At 51.2% G+C, this 15743-nt stretch overlaps 1 protein-coding gene across 1 annotated transcript; it reads right to left on the bottom strand.

Annotated features, from left to right (window-relative positions):
• Positions 1 to 11746: 11746 nt before the first annotated feature.
• On the bottom strand, positions 11747 to 14807 carry LOC123088184 (arginine decarboxylase 1). Its single transcript, XM_044510376.1, has one exon. The coding sequence runs from the start codon at positions 14152 to 14154 to the stop codon at positions 12013 to 12015; it is 2142 nt and encodes a 713-aa protein (XP_044366311.1). The 5' UTR covers positions 14155 to 14807; the 3' UTR covers positions 11747 to 12012.
• Between the last annotated feature and the right edge of the window lie 936 nt (positions 14808 to 15743).

Raw genomic sequence — 15743 nt, forward strand, 5'->3', positions numbered from 1 at the left:
AGGAATGCCTTCTGTGCTATCAAACGTCACAACGTAACTAAGTGATTATAAAGGTGCTCTACAGGTATCTTCGAAAGTGTTTTTGGGTTCATAGATCGAGATTAGGATTTGTCACTCTGAGTATCAGAGGGGTATCTCTGGGCCCTCTCGGTAATACACATCATAAGAAGCCTTGTAAGCAAAGTGACTAATGAGTTAGTTGCAAGATGATGTATTACGAAACGAGTAAAGAGACTTGTCGGTAACGAGATTGAACTAGGTATGAAGATACCGACGATCGAATCTCGGGCAAGTAACATACCCATGGACAAAGGGAATAACGTATGTTGTCATAACGGTTCGACCGATAAAGATCTTCGTAGAATATGTGGGAGCCAATATGTGCATCCAGGTCCAACTATTGGTTATTGACTGGAGAGGTGTCTTGATCATGTCTACATAGTTCTCGAACCCGTAGGGTCCGCACGCTTAACGTTCGATGACGATATAGTATTATATGAGTTATGTGATTTGGTGACTGAATGTTGTTCGGAGTCCTGGATGAGATCATGGACTTGACGAGGAGTCTCGAAATGGTTGAGAGGTAAAGGTTGCTATATATGACGATGGTATTCGGACACCGGAAGTGTTACGAAGGGTACCGGGTACATATCGGATCACCAGAAGGGGTTCCGGACTCCCCCGACAAAACATATGGGACTTATGGGCAAAGAGGAGAAACACACCAGCCACAAGGGGCTGGTGCGCCCCCATATGGGCCGGCCTAAGTGGAGAAGGAAAGGGGAAGAAGGAAAGGAAAGAAAGGGAATAGGATTCCCCCTTCCTTCCCCCTTCCCCCTTTTTCCTGCCCCCCCCCTTCAATAAATATGGTAAGGGGGGCCGAATTAGGGAGGGACCCCAAGTAGGATTCGGCGTACTAGGGGCGCCCCTTGGCTGCTTACCCTCTCCCTCCCACCTATATATATGTGGGGGCGCCCTAGCACACCCCAGACAATTAACTAGCCGTGTGCGGCGGCGCCCTCCACGGTTTACTCCCCCGGTCATATTTTCGTAGTGCTTAGGCGAAGCCCTGCGGAGATCACTTCACCATCACCGTCACCATGCCGTCATGCTGACGGAACTCATCTACTACCTCTACGTCTTGTTGGATCAAGAAGGCGAGGTGTCATACGTTCGGTACCCGATTGGTGGATCGTGAAGAAAGTTTGACTACATCAACCGCGTTGTGAAACGCTTCCGCTTATGATCTACGAGGGTACGTAGACACACTCTCCCCCTCGTTGCTATACATCTCCTAGATAGATCTTGTGTGAGCGTAGGAATTTTTTTTGAAATTGCATGCTACGTTCCCCAACATCATTAGTCTTGGGAATTGATAACCCACAAGTATAGGGGATCGCATCGGTTTTCGTGGGTAGAGTATTCAACCCAAATTTATTGAGTCGACACAAAGGGAGCCAAAGAATATTTGTAAGTATTAGCAGTTGAGTTGTCAGTTAACCACACCTGGAGACTAAATATCTGTAGCAGAGTGATTAGTAGCACAATAGTATGATAGTTTGATAGCAATAGTAATGGTAATAGTAACTGTAATAGTTTTCTAGCAATTGTAACAGTAGCATCAACAGTAGTAACTTATTAAAGATCAATATGTGAAAAGCTCGTAGGCATTGGATCAGTGATAAAGTTGGATAATATTCATCATATAACAGTCATAACCTAGGGCGACACAGAACTAGCTCCAATTCATCAATGCAATGTAGGCATTTATTACGTATATAGTCATACGTGCTTATGGAAAAGAACTTGCATGACATCTTTTGTCCTACCGTCCCGTGGCAGCGGGGTCCATACGGAAACTAAGGGATATTAAGGCCTCCTTTTAATAGAGAACTAGAACAAAGCATTAACACATAGTGAATACATGAACTCCTCAAATTATGGTAATCACCGGAAATAATCCCAATTATTGTCACCTTGGGGTATGGCGATCATAACAAGTAATAGGTGCATATAACTTGCATGGTAGGATCTAGAACACACATATATTGGTTAAAACATAAACGATTCTGATCTTAAATCATGGCACTCATGCCCTAGTGACAAGCATTAAGCATAGCAAAGTCATAGCAACATCAATCTCAGAAGATAGTGGATACTAGGGATCAAGCCCTAACAAAACTAACTCGATTACATGATGAATCTCATCCAACCCATCACCATCCAGCAAGCCAACGAAGGGATTACTCACTCCCGGCAGTGAGCATCATGAAATTGGTGATGGAGGATGGTTGATGATGACGATGGCGGTGAATCCTCCTCTATGGAGCCCGGAACGGACTCCAGATCTGGCCTCCCGATGAAGAACAGGAGGTGTCGGTGGCTACGTATCGTAGAACCCGATGAAACTTCCTCCCCCATTTTTTCTCGAGAAATAGGAATTTATATTACCCATATTAGGCTCAAAGGAGCCTCGTGGGCCCCACTACCCACCAGGGTGCGCCACAGGGGGTGGCGCGCCCTGGTACCTAGTGGGCAGTTGCCCCCCTCTAGTGGGTCTTGGTTCTAGTAATTTTCTTTTATTCCAAAATGAATCTCCAAAAAGTTTCATCCAATTCTGATATCATTTATTTTTGCACAAAAAAACAACACCATGGTAGTTCTGCTGAAAACATCGTGAGTCCGAGTTAGTTTCATTCAAATCATGCAAATTAGAGTTCAAAACAAGAGCAAAAGCATTAGGAAAAGTAGATAGGACGGAGACGTATCAGGAACACGAGTAGTTATCCCATAATTCAACCTAGAAATATCTCGCCCACCATGATTAAAAACCACAAGAAGTCCTTTCAAACCCCATTTAACCAAAACCCAAAACTCTTGATAGAAATCTGCAGGCAACCCATCAGGACCAGAATTATTATTTATCTCCAATTGAAAATTTACATCATGAATTTCTTTCTTAGAAAAAGGTTATACCAATTTGTCAACCACTTACATCGTAGCGTATTTAACATAAATATTGAGTTTGAAGAGCAATATTAGAAAAAAAATATGTTGTTCAATTAGATTTTTTAGAAAATCCAGTGATGTAAGCCATCAACTGAACCTCACCCTCTCTCACACATTCCTCTTGTTCTAAGGATGTAATCCTATTTTTCCCTCTCCTTCCATTACTTTAGCATGATAATATCTAGTATCGTTGTCTCCATCTATAAATTTTTATCTTCATGTCTGCAACCACTTCAATTCATCATGTTATAAAATTCTACCTAGCTGCTCTCTAAGTTCTTTCTATTTTTTTTAATAAAACTAGTATTGAGGTCTCACCTAATGCTAACAATCCTCACAAATTATGTAAAATGGACATTATCCTAAGGAATCTAGTACCTCCACTTCTATTTAACGAATGCCATAATAACTAGGGAAAAAATGAGGATCACAATCCTATTGTGATACTCCATAAACCTGCAAAACAAATAATCGCTTAATGTTTGTCTGTTTTTGGTTCTTGCCATATCCTTCTGTGTTGGAAGAATAATCTCATGTGAATTACATTATGGATTATGTTAATGTATTTAAATATTCATATCAAGATTTCCTATATTTGGGGTGTAGAAACTACATACTCCAATATTGATTAGTACTAGCTAATTATATGTGTGTTGCAATGACCGCATACATATTCTAGTAACTTAGCACTAATTATATCTGGCATATGCCTTACACCCACCATATTCTTGATTTAGATAAGATTTAATTTGATATGATTATGGGTAGGAATGCAAGGAAAGTTTTGATTTAGTTGATATTTCAATAAGATTTGATTTGAATTGTGTATTTGTAGGAGAAGAAAAGGAAAGTTATGATTTAGTTGTCATTTTGAAAAGATTAGAATTGATTCGATTGAGTCAATACAATACGTGATTTTGAGAAACTACCAATTTGGTTTGATTATTCCAAGTTACTCTATTTATCTCTACTCTAGGGGGGGGGGATAGGCGGGTATGGTTTATTTTCGTCGGGTTTTATTCATCTCACCTTCCACCACCCTTCCGCTGGTGTTCTCCTTCTCACTAAAAAACAAAATCCCATTAAAGTAGGAGATCCTCTCGTGTGCTTGCTTTGCCCTAATTCAATTCAATCACGTAAATAATAGGTAACTAAAAATTCAGAAAATTGCACCATATTGGTGAGATTACCTACCTAAAATATAGACATAATATTTTCTCCATAACCTTCCAAAACAAAATGAGATATTCCTCAACAACCACTCATTAATTCCCCCCCACCATGTCATTTATTATTATCATTATCTCTAATATTAATTGATAATCACAAGTTTCCTAATATAACAACAAAAACATATCTTTTTCTTTTGGGTGTACGCACCCACGCACCTCTACTGAGGGACACCGTGTGTGACACCATGGAGGACACCATGGTTGGACCTGACGGCGGCACGATGCTCGAGAATGCCAGGGCGTGGATCACGGCGTCGACGACGAACATGGTGGAAGGTGGGTTGTCGGACCGCCACGTCCAGATGTCCGTGGACGCGGTCATATTATATTTCTTTTCATTCATACAGTATACAAGATAGATTACATTCTCAAATCAAGTGTGTCCATTCAAATGTCAAAAAATGCGTTAAGAAAATGAGTATTGCAATACTCGGTAGTCCTCATCGTTCGGAGCAGCCATTCATGATAAAACATTTTGGAAATCGAGTGCTGGATCAATTTGGAAATTAAACCATTAATACAATTAATTAGCTAGACAGCTAATTACATATGCAATTAATCAGGTCCATTTATATAGGAGTTATGTTCGTTCCAAATCAATTTGGAAACCCAGTCATTAATGAAACTAATTAACTAGGTAGGCACTTAATTATGCCTATATATAATTAGAAGCAGGGACTTTTTTGCTCAATTGGCTGATTTGTTTGGCAGTTCATTAGGCATGCAGAAAATTACGTATGTTGTTAATTCTTTATGTAATTAATTAATTAATTAAGCAAGAAGTAATCACACCGAATCATTTTGAAAGCACTCATGGGCATGGACGATCAATAGGCTCTCCGCGACATGGCTGAGCACCGCTTGTGAACCTGGACAGTGGCCAGCATGTGCTCGTGACATGGGCGACCTAGCATTCACCAAGATGGATGAAGATTATGCTCTGCGGGATATCCACATGTTGACGGTTGCTGAAACCTTTGCGGGTGAGGACAACACGACATTACATTGGCCAGGTGGTTCATGCTATACTTGAAAGGGAGAGTGTTTCAAGAATAAGAAGGGAAAGAAACTAAAGTAACGAAGTGCTCCATGGTGTTAGAGAAGGAAAGAGTGTCCCGAAAAATAAAAGGAATAAGAAAGAAAGAATATTATAGAAAATAAGTAGGATTATGTTCTTAAAAAAGGAAATATGTAGGAATGAGAACAAAAACTGGCGAGGAAGGAGGAACAAGACAATGGGGCGTCGCTGAAAAACGCACTAATGTTCACATGGTGCTGGTTGGCGACAACGAAACGGGTTGGCGAAGATGCTAGGAGTAGAAGATTTAGGGAAGGACGAGGAAGAGAATAACAACAATTATCTCTTACATGGTGGGAAAGAGAACTGGCGTCGGCCGCTTTTCATGGATATCTTCCTGCTTGCTGCTTGGAGCCTGTGGATGGAAAGGAACAACCAACATTTTAGGGGGATCCCTCACTCGTTCGTGGCGTGGTTAGCTAGGTACAAACATCTGTTGGGTTTGGTGATCCATAACTGTCCAGAGAAGGTTCATCCTTTTCTCTCTGATTTCATTGTAAGTTTGGACCGCTAGTTTTTGTTTCTGCAACCCTTACGGCCGGGGGGCCTAAAACCCTTTGTAAAGCACTTGTAACTGTTATGTTGTGAGTAATACAAAAGTCAGTGGGAGCCTCTCCCACTGTCACTGATTCTTTAAAAAAAACAATTATCTCTTCTACCAACGAATGGTATTTGGGTTGGAAGTGGAGCTTATTGGTGACTAGGCATATGTTTAGGTTGCCACTTGCCTCCCATGTCAGTGTGCATTTGCTAAGTTGAGTGGACATTTGAGACTGATCTCTATAGTTACTTATTGTTTTGTGTCAATAGTATGTTAATTTAACCCACTCTATTATATTGTAAATATGAAAAAAAAGTCATCTTTGCTGCAACGCACGACGAAGGTGAGGTGGGATTCATCTTGTTTTAAAGGACTATGTTCCAGCGAGAAATGTCCCGCTGTGGCGGGAAACCAAGCGGAAGCGAAGGGCCCGGCGGATAAAGGGATGGTGACTGGGGTTTTTCTGTTGGGCCCGTGTGTTGGATATAACATGGTGGATAGTCCGGAGAACCACATTTCTCTCTCATATAACGTCTGAATTTTCAAGAGCCTGGACTCTCAGCCTGCTGACCGCCCATTTGATGTCCGAACACGCCCGGATGTATGAGGAGAAATGAGATTTGACCTTGAAGCCTGGACTCTGAGCCTGTTGACCACCCGTTTGATATTCGAACACGCCCGGATGTATGAGGGAAAATGAGGTTTGACGTTGAAGACGACCTTGATCATTTATTTCATTCATTTATGTATGCATTATAGCCTGTAACAACACACGAGCGTTCTGCTACTGTTGATTTTAATTTTGTGTGGCATCGGTTGAGAGTACAAAAAAGATAAATAAAAAACCAAGGAGGAGGGGGCCGTGGGAAGGGGAAAAGAGGAAGGAGGGGAGATGAGGGAACCAACTCTTTCTTGATAGTAGAAGATAGAGATAACTTTAAGGACGAGGCGATTCAGTGCCCCAGCTCAGCTGTGCCCGTGATGAACAGAAAATACAAAAAAAACACTAGAAAAATCCCTTTTTTGCATGGAATATAATTTGGTGCGTGAGATGCGCTCCAAATTTCAGATTATTTGGACAACTGGGTAGCTGTTGGCAAAAAAGACAAATTTGTGGCATGTGAAAAAGTTTATTGTTCATGTATTGTTCTGACCCAATTTGTCATTTTTAATATTTTTTGTGAAATTTCTCTTGACGAGGTGCAGATGAGTCTGGGCTCAGAAATGGATATTCGTAACTTTAACTAATATTGTTATATTCCCTAAAAACACTAATATTCTTATAGTTTTCCTTATTTACCTTTCATATTTGATGGCACTTTAATTTCTTTCCTAGTTTATAGAAGTGAAATTCCAAAATTGACCATCAGAATAATAGCTGATCATACCTTACCCGCCAAAAGAAAAAAAAAGCATGATCATACCTTGCAAGAGTTAATGCTAATACCAACCAGTGATCATAAAATATTGACGGCTCCTGCCGATTTGGGAGGGTGTTAAAAAGCTCGTTATTGGGTTTGCAAACGCCATGGATCAATAACTACACATGCCCTTTCGCACATGCCGTGCTAATCATCTCGGAACTGGATCTGAATGCTTCACGGGTGGGGGAGGGAACACATGCCACATGCTGGTGCCGGCGCCTATGCAGGCTATCCGTCGCTGCTCGGACGGCCGAGATCGCGTCACCATAAGCGATGATTGGATTCAGAACACTATAGCAGATGGTTGTCCACTAGGAGTATAAATGATATACGTACGTGACCAATGGTTAGTGGGAGATTCAGAGGTTCTACTTTGGGCCAACTCCAACGCGCGATCCGAAACGGACGTCCGTTTTATTCAGATTTTATCCGTTTGTGGGTGGCAGTGGGACCGTGTCCGCCCGGATTCGTGGATGCGGCGGTCTTGCGCCCAACGCGCGAACACATTTCGGCCGCATCTTGTCCCCGTGCCATGCAAAGGTGAGAAACAAAGGATTTGAAGCCGCGGCCGCGGTTCACGCTAGTTCACGCCGGCCGGCAACACAGCCGGCGACCTACAGTCTAACGCCGGCAAAGCCAGCGACCGGCACAGGAGCCAGCCTTCAAAAAGACAAGTTTCACGCCGGCAACAAAGCAAGCGGCCGGCACAGGAGCCAGCCTTCAGAATGAACAAGTTTTGTCGCCGACAGCAAAGCAAGCGGCCGGCAAAGGAGCCAGCCTTCAAAAGAGACAAGCTTTCTCGCCGGCAACAAAGCAAGCGGCCGGCACAGGAGCCAGCCTTCAAAAGAGACAAGCTTTCTCGCCGGCAACAAAGCAAGCGGCCGGCACATGAGTCAGCCTTCAAAAAGGACCGCCATCGCAGCCGAGATCTCACCTAGATTATGCCGTCGCGGGCGAACATCTCCTTCTGCCTTTTCGTGAACCAAGCCTTTCTCTCCGGTGACATGTTGTTCTTGTCGATAATCATGATCGCTAGTGCCACCTCCATGGCTTTTGTGGCGGCATTGGTGGCCTCGATCTCTAACTTCTTGAGTTGAGCGACCTCCTCGATGTCAAGCTTCCTCTTCTTCACGGCCTCCTCCATGTCAAGCTTCTCCGTTTGAAGATCTAGGTATATCTTCATTTGCTCCTCCTTCCCTTTGCTCTTCCTCTCCTCCCGCACTTCCTTTTGGTTCAGCATATGCTCTAAAGTTCCTTGCAAGGCTATAGAAGACGCATCACGCTTCTCGTCAGACTTCGAGCTTGTGTTGCCCCTGGGCCTTTTGAGCATGTCTCCCGAATCACCCTCGGCCGCCTCCTTCTCTCCTCTCTTATTCCTATGAGCATTGTGTTGGTCCTTGAACTTGGGGCAATCTTTGATGAGCACCCAACAATGCGTGAGAGTGAATGGCTTGTCTTTGTGTCGGGCCTTGAAGGCTTCCAAAGATTGGAATGCCTACAGAATTAAACATGCGGCCACAATTATAACATGAAAGGACATAGAATGCATGAAACTTAAATGGCATGCCAACATGAATGGACGCATGATGGAAAAGAGAGAGGTTCATACCAAGTCACCCAGGCCTAGGCCGCTCACGGGACGGGCTTTGACGCTCTCAAGTGCGGCACAATATTTGTTGTATTCTTGTTGGATGAATCCCCATCTTTTTTGAATTGAATTGATGCCACGAATGCTTGTGAATTGGTAGGGGGAAAACTTTCGCTCATGAAAGTTCTTGTGAACTCTTGTCCAAAAGACCACTCCTTTTTGCTCGGCACCTTTGATCCTGGCCGATTTCCTTCCAACTCTCGCAAATCAAAGTGTTCTCGGCTTGGCTATATGATCCCGTGCAAATGCTCTTCCTCCTCTTTTGTGCTTCAGCCTTTTGGGTGAGCTCGTCGATGAAACTCAATGGATCCATGGAAATGTCGACCTCTTCTTCTTCATCTTCACAATAGAAGTCATCATCTTCATGCCACGAGTTTCCATGGTCGTCCTCATCATCATCAACATCATGACCGCTGAACTAAGAGTCATCATAGGTACCATGGCCATCCTGGCTTTGGGTCGCATCGGCATCAAAAGGTTGCTCTTGGCCGTCAACTTGGAACGCCTCACCACGGCCCTCGAAGATGACGTTCTGCATGAACGAGGAGTAGTAAGGGTCATCGACGTCTGTGTAGGCGGTGGCATATCGCCGAACAGCTTGCGGGCACCGGCAATGTTAGCCGACTCGAACGACAGGGGTTGCATCCTTTGCGCGATGTCTTCACAATGGCCAGCACCACTGTACCCTGGCCTGATGTTGAGGTCGATGACGCCCGCGGGTGTGGTCGGATCAACCACCATGCAGTCTGATGACGTAGAGAATTGCGCCTGCCCATGGTCGTGCGGCGGCAGAGCACGAAAATCTGGTGTGCCATGTGAGACGAACGAGCTCGGGGAACGGTGTTGCGGGGGTCGATGGGCGGACGAGCTTGTGCTGGCCGCGGCCACGGCAGCGGTCGAGAGATTGGCCAGCGTGGCGCATGCCATACCCATCATGAGCAGGGCGTGCGCCTTCGAGACGATGGACTCCTTATCGTCAATGTCGGCCTGGTGCTGCATCGCGCGCCGCGGGGTGCACTCGGAAGCGTACTATGCGGCGGCCTTTTTCTCCTTTTCCACAGCTCGCCGGTCCCTCCTCTTGGCTGATTCCTTGTCGATCTTGGTGGCCTCCGCCGGCGTGAGCTCCGACCGAGGCTTCTTCTTCACAGGCTTCGCCACGTGCCGGGCGGGAGGTGGTGGGTCACCGGGATTCGCGTCATAGGCCATGGTGGAGGGAAGGGGAAGGGCGGGGCGCGGGAGAGTGGAGGGCGGTGCGCGGGAGGGTTTTGGAGGAAAGGGGGGGTGGCCGGGCTGTGCCACCGACGGGCGGCCCAGGGGAGGACAAGGGCGCTCCTCTCGCCCGCCTGCGCGCTATCCGTTCGGCCGCAAACTCGGCTCAAACTTGGGCCGGGAAAGGATTGAAAGCGGACATAAAACGGACCGTCGTCCGTTTGCGGCCGCACGTTGGGAGGTCTGCTGTGTCCGTTTACCCCCAGACGGATACGGGTGGATAGGATAGGGTCGCGCGTTGGAGTTGGCCTTACTTAAGGTCCATAGGATCAGCTGCCATGCCATCCATGCAATCAAACATTTGCGTGGACCTCCATTTTCGTTAAACACTACACCGTGGCACGCAGAAACTGGACAGCAACCCCCTGTGAATGTGGTCAGATCACAGGCCAGGCTAACACAATCAAGTGGAATCAACGGCCCCTCCCATTGTTCTCTCCAAGGGTGTGGCTCCAGCTTCAGGTTCAGGATCGCATCTGAACAATAACAACAATCCGCTAACCGAGAACGAGAGAAACAATGAGATGCCGCTCCTTGGTTTTGGCATCCAACCACGTTGATCAAAATGCTACATGATCAGGAAAAGGAATCCTCCGGTTCCCCGTGAATTATTGAAAGCGGCAAGATGCAGAGCACAGGTGTCCGGCCCGGTGTCGCTCAACCTGAAGAAGAATCCTGTTGCCGCGGGGCACCGAAAACTTACTTCCCACATCAACACTTGGCCGCCGCTGGCCGGGGCCGCTCGCCCGCCCAGTCCACGTACCCCGGAACCCAAATCCAAAATGCTCGTGGCTGTCCACGGAGTACATGTGCAAAGCTCCTCGGGATATACTCTCGCTACGTACGTACAATCCTCACCCACCAGCCTGACAGGTGCCATCCAACATGAGCTAGTTTTCTCCGGTTCATGCATCGGCAGGTCGCCGGTCTTGACAACAAACCTAGAAAATCGTAAGGGTCAGAGCGTTTGACGAACGACATGTGCCTTCACTGGAAGGAACGGAGTCGCTGTACCGAAGCATCTTCTCCTCTCGCGGAGCGCATCATGTGGCCGTTTCTTTCTTTGCCGCCTCCTCTTCTCTTCTTCTTCACCAAGCAGGAATCCAATCTAGATGGCCTCGAAAAACCTCGGCGTCGTGTTGCCCTTGGCGAGCTCTTCTTTCCGGCCGGCTCGTGCGGACGACGCAGAATATCGCAAAGCAGCCAACCTTTTCCCCAAAGTGCGTGCAGGGTGGGACAAAATGGCTGCACCGCTCGAGGTTTCCAGATGCGTGGTTGATCGACCCAGAGATTCGAAAGCAGCCACGAGGACCGTCGATAGATAGAAGAGAATCGCACAGAAAGCAGCGCCAATTTCTTTTTGGATCTTCTCTGTTCATTTCCTGGTCTGAACTCTAGAGAGAAGAGAAAATTACAGTCGACAGGGATGGAGATCGAGGAGATTGAGACCACATAGCCCCATCTCCACTCACAGCCACGAATCCACCGAGCATTGTCACGAAGAAACCAAGAGCCGGAGTAAACAAATTGCAATCGAAAGAAACATAGTACTGATAGTTTCCTTTTGTTATTTATTCCAAGAGAAAAAAGTTGAAAGAAACAGTGGACTGACGCATGGGAAATAAAAAAGATGGCGCCAAAACAAACTCCGGCGGTGAAACTAAACGGCGACGAGACGCCCGACGACCTCGCTACGACCATGAGTAACACGATACAACACCGGCAGCAGCTGCCGCTTGCTGGCTGGTAAAGTAAACATCGCCGGCCGGTTGGACCGGCGACAGATACAGGAGAGTATAAGCTCGCCGTGGTCACACGGTGAGCCCGCGCATGAACTCCCACTCCTCGTCATCATCCTCGGCGGCGCCCGCCGCCGACCCCTCCGAGTCGCTGCTCATGCCGCTCGACTCCGCGCCGCTCATGGCCGAGGCCTCCTCGGCGTCGAACGACAGGTACGGCATTGACCCGAACGCCCTGGCGAGCGCCGCGGCGGTGGCGCCGTCGTCGGTGGTCCTCTGCTTGAGCACCTCGAACATCACCTCCGGCTCGTGCTGCATGGCGCGGAGCACGTCGGCGCACGACGGGCCTGGCGCGGCGCGCGTCACGGCGAAGCAGTGTGGCCCGTCGCTCTGGGAGACGCGCACCACGCTCGGCCCGCCGAACAGGTTGTGCAGGCCGCCCAGCGCCTCCTGGTAGGCGCCGCCCAGGAACATGCCCAGGTAGTAGCCGCGGGTGCCGTGGGTCGGGAGCTCGTGCAGGGGGAGGCTGCTCCTGCCGCCGATGAACTGGTCCACCTTGCCGTCGCTGTCGCAGGTCAGGTCCGAGAGCACGCCGTCCACGGCGGGCCGCTCCTGGAGGCGCTGGATGGGGATGATGGGGAAGAGCTGCTCGATGGCCCACATGTCCGGCAGCGAGGTGAACACCGACAGGTTGATGTGGTACCTGCGCGGCCCCTCCGCCGCGCCCATGCCGCGGGCGACGATCTCGCAGAGCCCGTCCACGGCGGCGAGGTGCTCCAGCCCGAGGACCCCCTCCTTGAACTGCTCGGCGCAGCGCCGCTTCAGCTGGTCGGCGTACAGGCCGCAGGTGTCGAAGTCGCCGCGCACGGCGGAGGCCATGAGGTTGCGGTAGTCGCTGCGGCAGTCGTCGGTGAGCTCGTCGAGCAGGTAGGCGGTGGCCGGGTCCATCATGTTGGAAGCCGGCGCCGTCGCGGAGAAGGCCTCGAAGATGAGGACCGAGTGGTGCGACACCAGCGCGCGGCCGCTCTCGCTGCAGATGACAGGGTGCTGCACGCCCTTGCGGTCGCAGACGCGGCCGACGGCGGCGACCACGGCCGCCGCGTACTCCTCCAGGCTGTAGGCCACCGACATGTCGGTCTGCGCCGAGTGCGTCCCGTCGTAGTCGATGCCGAGGCCGCCGCCGACGTCAATGACGCGCATGGCCGCGCCGAGGCGGGCGAGCTCGCAGTAGATCTGCGCGGCCTCGCCAACGCCGTCGGCGAGCAGGGCGGTGGTGGGGATCTGGGAGCCAATGTGGAAGTGCAGGAGCTGGAGGCAGTCGAGCATGGCGAGGGCCTTGAGCTTGGCCACCACGGAGAGAATCTGCGCGGCGTTGAGGCCGAACTTGCCCTTCTCGCCGGAGGTGGCGCCGAAGTGGCCGGCGTGCTTGGTGCGCAGCTTGGCGCGCATGCCGACCACCGGGCGGATGTTGAGGCGGCGGCTGGCCTCGACGACAATGTCGAGCTCCTCCTCCTGCTCGAGCACGATGACGGTGTTGAGGCCCATGGTGCGGGCGATGAGCGCGAGCGAGACGTACTCGAGGTCCTTGTAGCCGTTGCAGATGAGCAGGGCGTCGGGGCTGCCGCGGGCGACGAGGCAGCTCATGGTGAGCAGCAGCTCGGGCTTGGAGCCGGCCTCGAGGCCGAACCCGAAGGGCGCGCCGAACTCGACGATGTCCTCGACCACGTACCGGTCCTGGTTGCACTTGACGGGGTAGACGCCCTGGTACCGCCCGGCGTAGCCCGTGGAGCGCACGGCGTAGGCGAAGGCGGCGTTGAGGGTCTCGACGCGGTGGCGCAGCACGTCGGGGAAGCGCACGAGCAGCGGCAGCGCGAGGCCGAGCCCGCCGCCGGCGCGCGCGCCGGCCGCCCGGGCGACGACCTTGGCGAGGTCGATCTCCTGGCCGGGGAGCGTGGCGGCGCCGTGCGGGCGCACCGCGACGTCGCCGTCGTCGTTGACGAAGAAGTAGGGCGCGCCCCAGCCGTCGACGTTGTAGAGCGCCGACGAGAGGTCGGCCGACCAGGCGGCCATCTCGGGCTTGTCGGCAGCAGCGGCCGCGGCTACGGCGACGGCGGGGCCCAGCAGTGGCGCGGCCGCGAAGCGCGGCGAGGCGTCGCCGCACGCGGGGAAGGCGTGGGCCACGGGGGCGGCAGCGTCGACAGCGAGCGCAGGCATCTCGTCACGGAATTAACAACCGGAGAAAGCTAATCCACTGGGGGGAAAAGTCAGAAATTTTTCTGTTTCTTTGTGCCGTATGCAGTCAGGAATTTCTCTGCTATTCGTTTCTGGCGGCGGCGGCGATGAAAAAATCGAAGAAAAGAATTGTATGAGGCGAAAAGGGGCTGTAGATCGATCGACGAACAGCGAAGAAGAAAATAACGGTGAAAAAGTCAGTAATTATAAGAATCGAAATCAATCTAGGGTGATGAGATTCCGAGGATTACTGATGCCAAAAGAGGAAGTTCTGGAAGGGGAGGTAGAAGAAATCTAGGACGGGATTTTGGATCCTGTTGTAAGGAAGGGGGCTTAGAAAGCCGCCGAGGCCGGAGCCCCGGCTACCCCCGCAAAAGTTGCAGGCGGGCGGGGGGCGCGCGGCGGGGAGGGTCGCGTCGCCGGTTGTGGAGGCTGGGCACCCCACGCCGGCGTTCAGTCGGATGTGGAGAGACCGCGGGGGCGACGGCGGCGCTAGGGTTTGCTCTTGATCGCTCGCTCGCTAGGAGGAGGAGGATGGATGGATGGATCGATCTGCTGGGATTGACGCGCTGAGGCGAGGCGGGATGGGAGAAGGAGCGAGCGTTGCTGGCGGTGGATGGGTTTGCGGCTGTGCGTGGCGCCGGCTTTATAGGAGGCCCGCAAGGCCCGTGGGGCCCATCCCGGGCCGGGAGAGCCTCCCCCGGTCACCCATCCTCCTCCTTCTGTTGGTGTTGGTGGCGTACGCGAAGCAAGGCGTGAGATGGATGAAAAAAACTTGGCGCTTCCGTTGAGCCTTGGCGTCCGCCAGCAGTGAACGAGCTCGCGAGCGGGGTAGGTGCGGTTTGACCCCGCCCGCCCTCCCTCCCGCGGGCCCCGCGCGTCAGCGGGCGGACGGAAGGCTCCTGCCGCGCCTCGTGGCTGCGCCGGCCTGACGGCGCTGGGGAGTAGCGGTAGTTGGGTCGTGGACAGGGCCCGTTAATTGCGACCCATGCCCTTGGATCCACCCGTCGGCTTGACCGGACCTACGAGTGGTGGGGGTGGTTGAACGCTTCCCCGCTCGGCCCCTCACGTTCTTTGGTCCCTCCTCGTTCTGCGCCGTCCGTCGGGGGATCCGACGGCCGGGCGCGCCCCAGATCGGACCTGTGCCCGGCTTTGTATGCGGTTCATTCGCGAGCGGCCCCGGGATCCGCCGGGTCCTCACGTCACGTGAGGCCGGGCGGGCAGCGTCGCAGGGGCGTGGGCCGTCACCACGGCTCGCGGTCACAGATCACCCGCCAGAATCAGGGCGCGTGCGGGGTCAAGGCCGCGCCGCGGTCAGTCAGTGCGTGTGAACCGCACAGGCGGATCGTGTGGGCTTTTCCAGCGCTGCCACTCGTTTTGACCTAGCGAGGCGCGCCCGCCCGCCCTCCGTTCGTTTGGCTTTTTCCATTTCGGCCCCCCTTCGCGGCGGGGGGTTTCAACGGGAGCGGCGGAAAAGAACGCATGGGGGCATGGCGTTATCTTTTCGGTGATGACTGATGACACGCACGCACGGGGGTCTGGGGATAAGGGGCTTTGAACTGCGGGGGGAG

Source organism: Triticum aestivum, chromosome 4A (genome assembly GCF_018294505.1).
Source record: "Triticum aestivum cultivar Chinese Spring chromosome 4A, IWGSC CS RefSeq v2.1, whole genome shotgun sequence".
Taxonomy (NCBI): Eukaryota; Viridiplantae; Streptophyta; class Magnoliopsida; order Poales; family Poaceae; genus Triticum; species Triticum aestivum.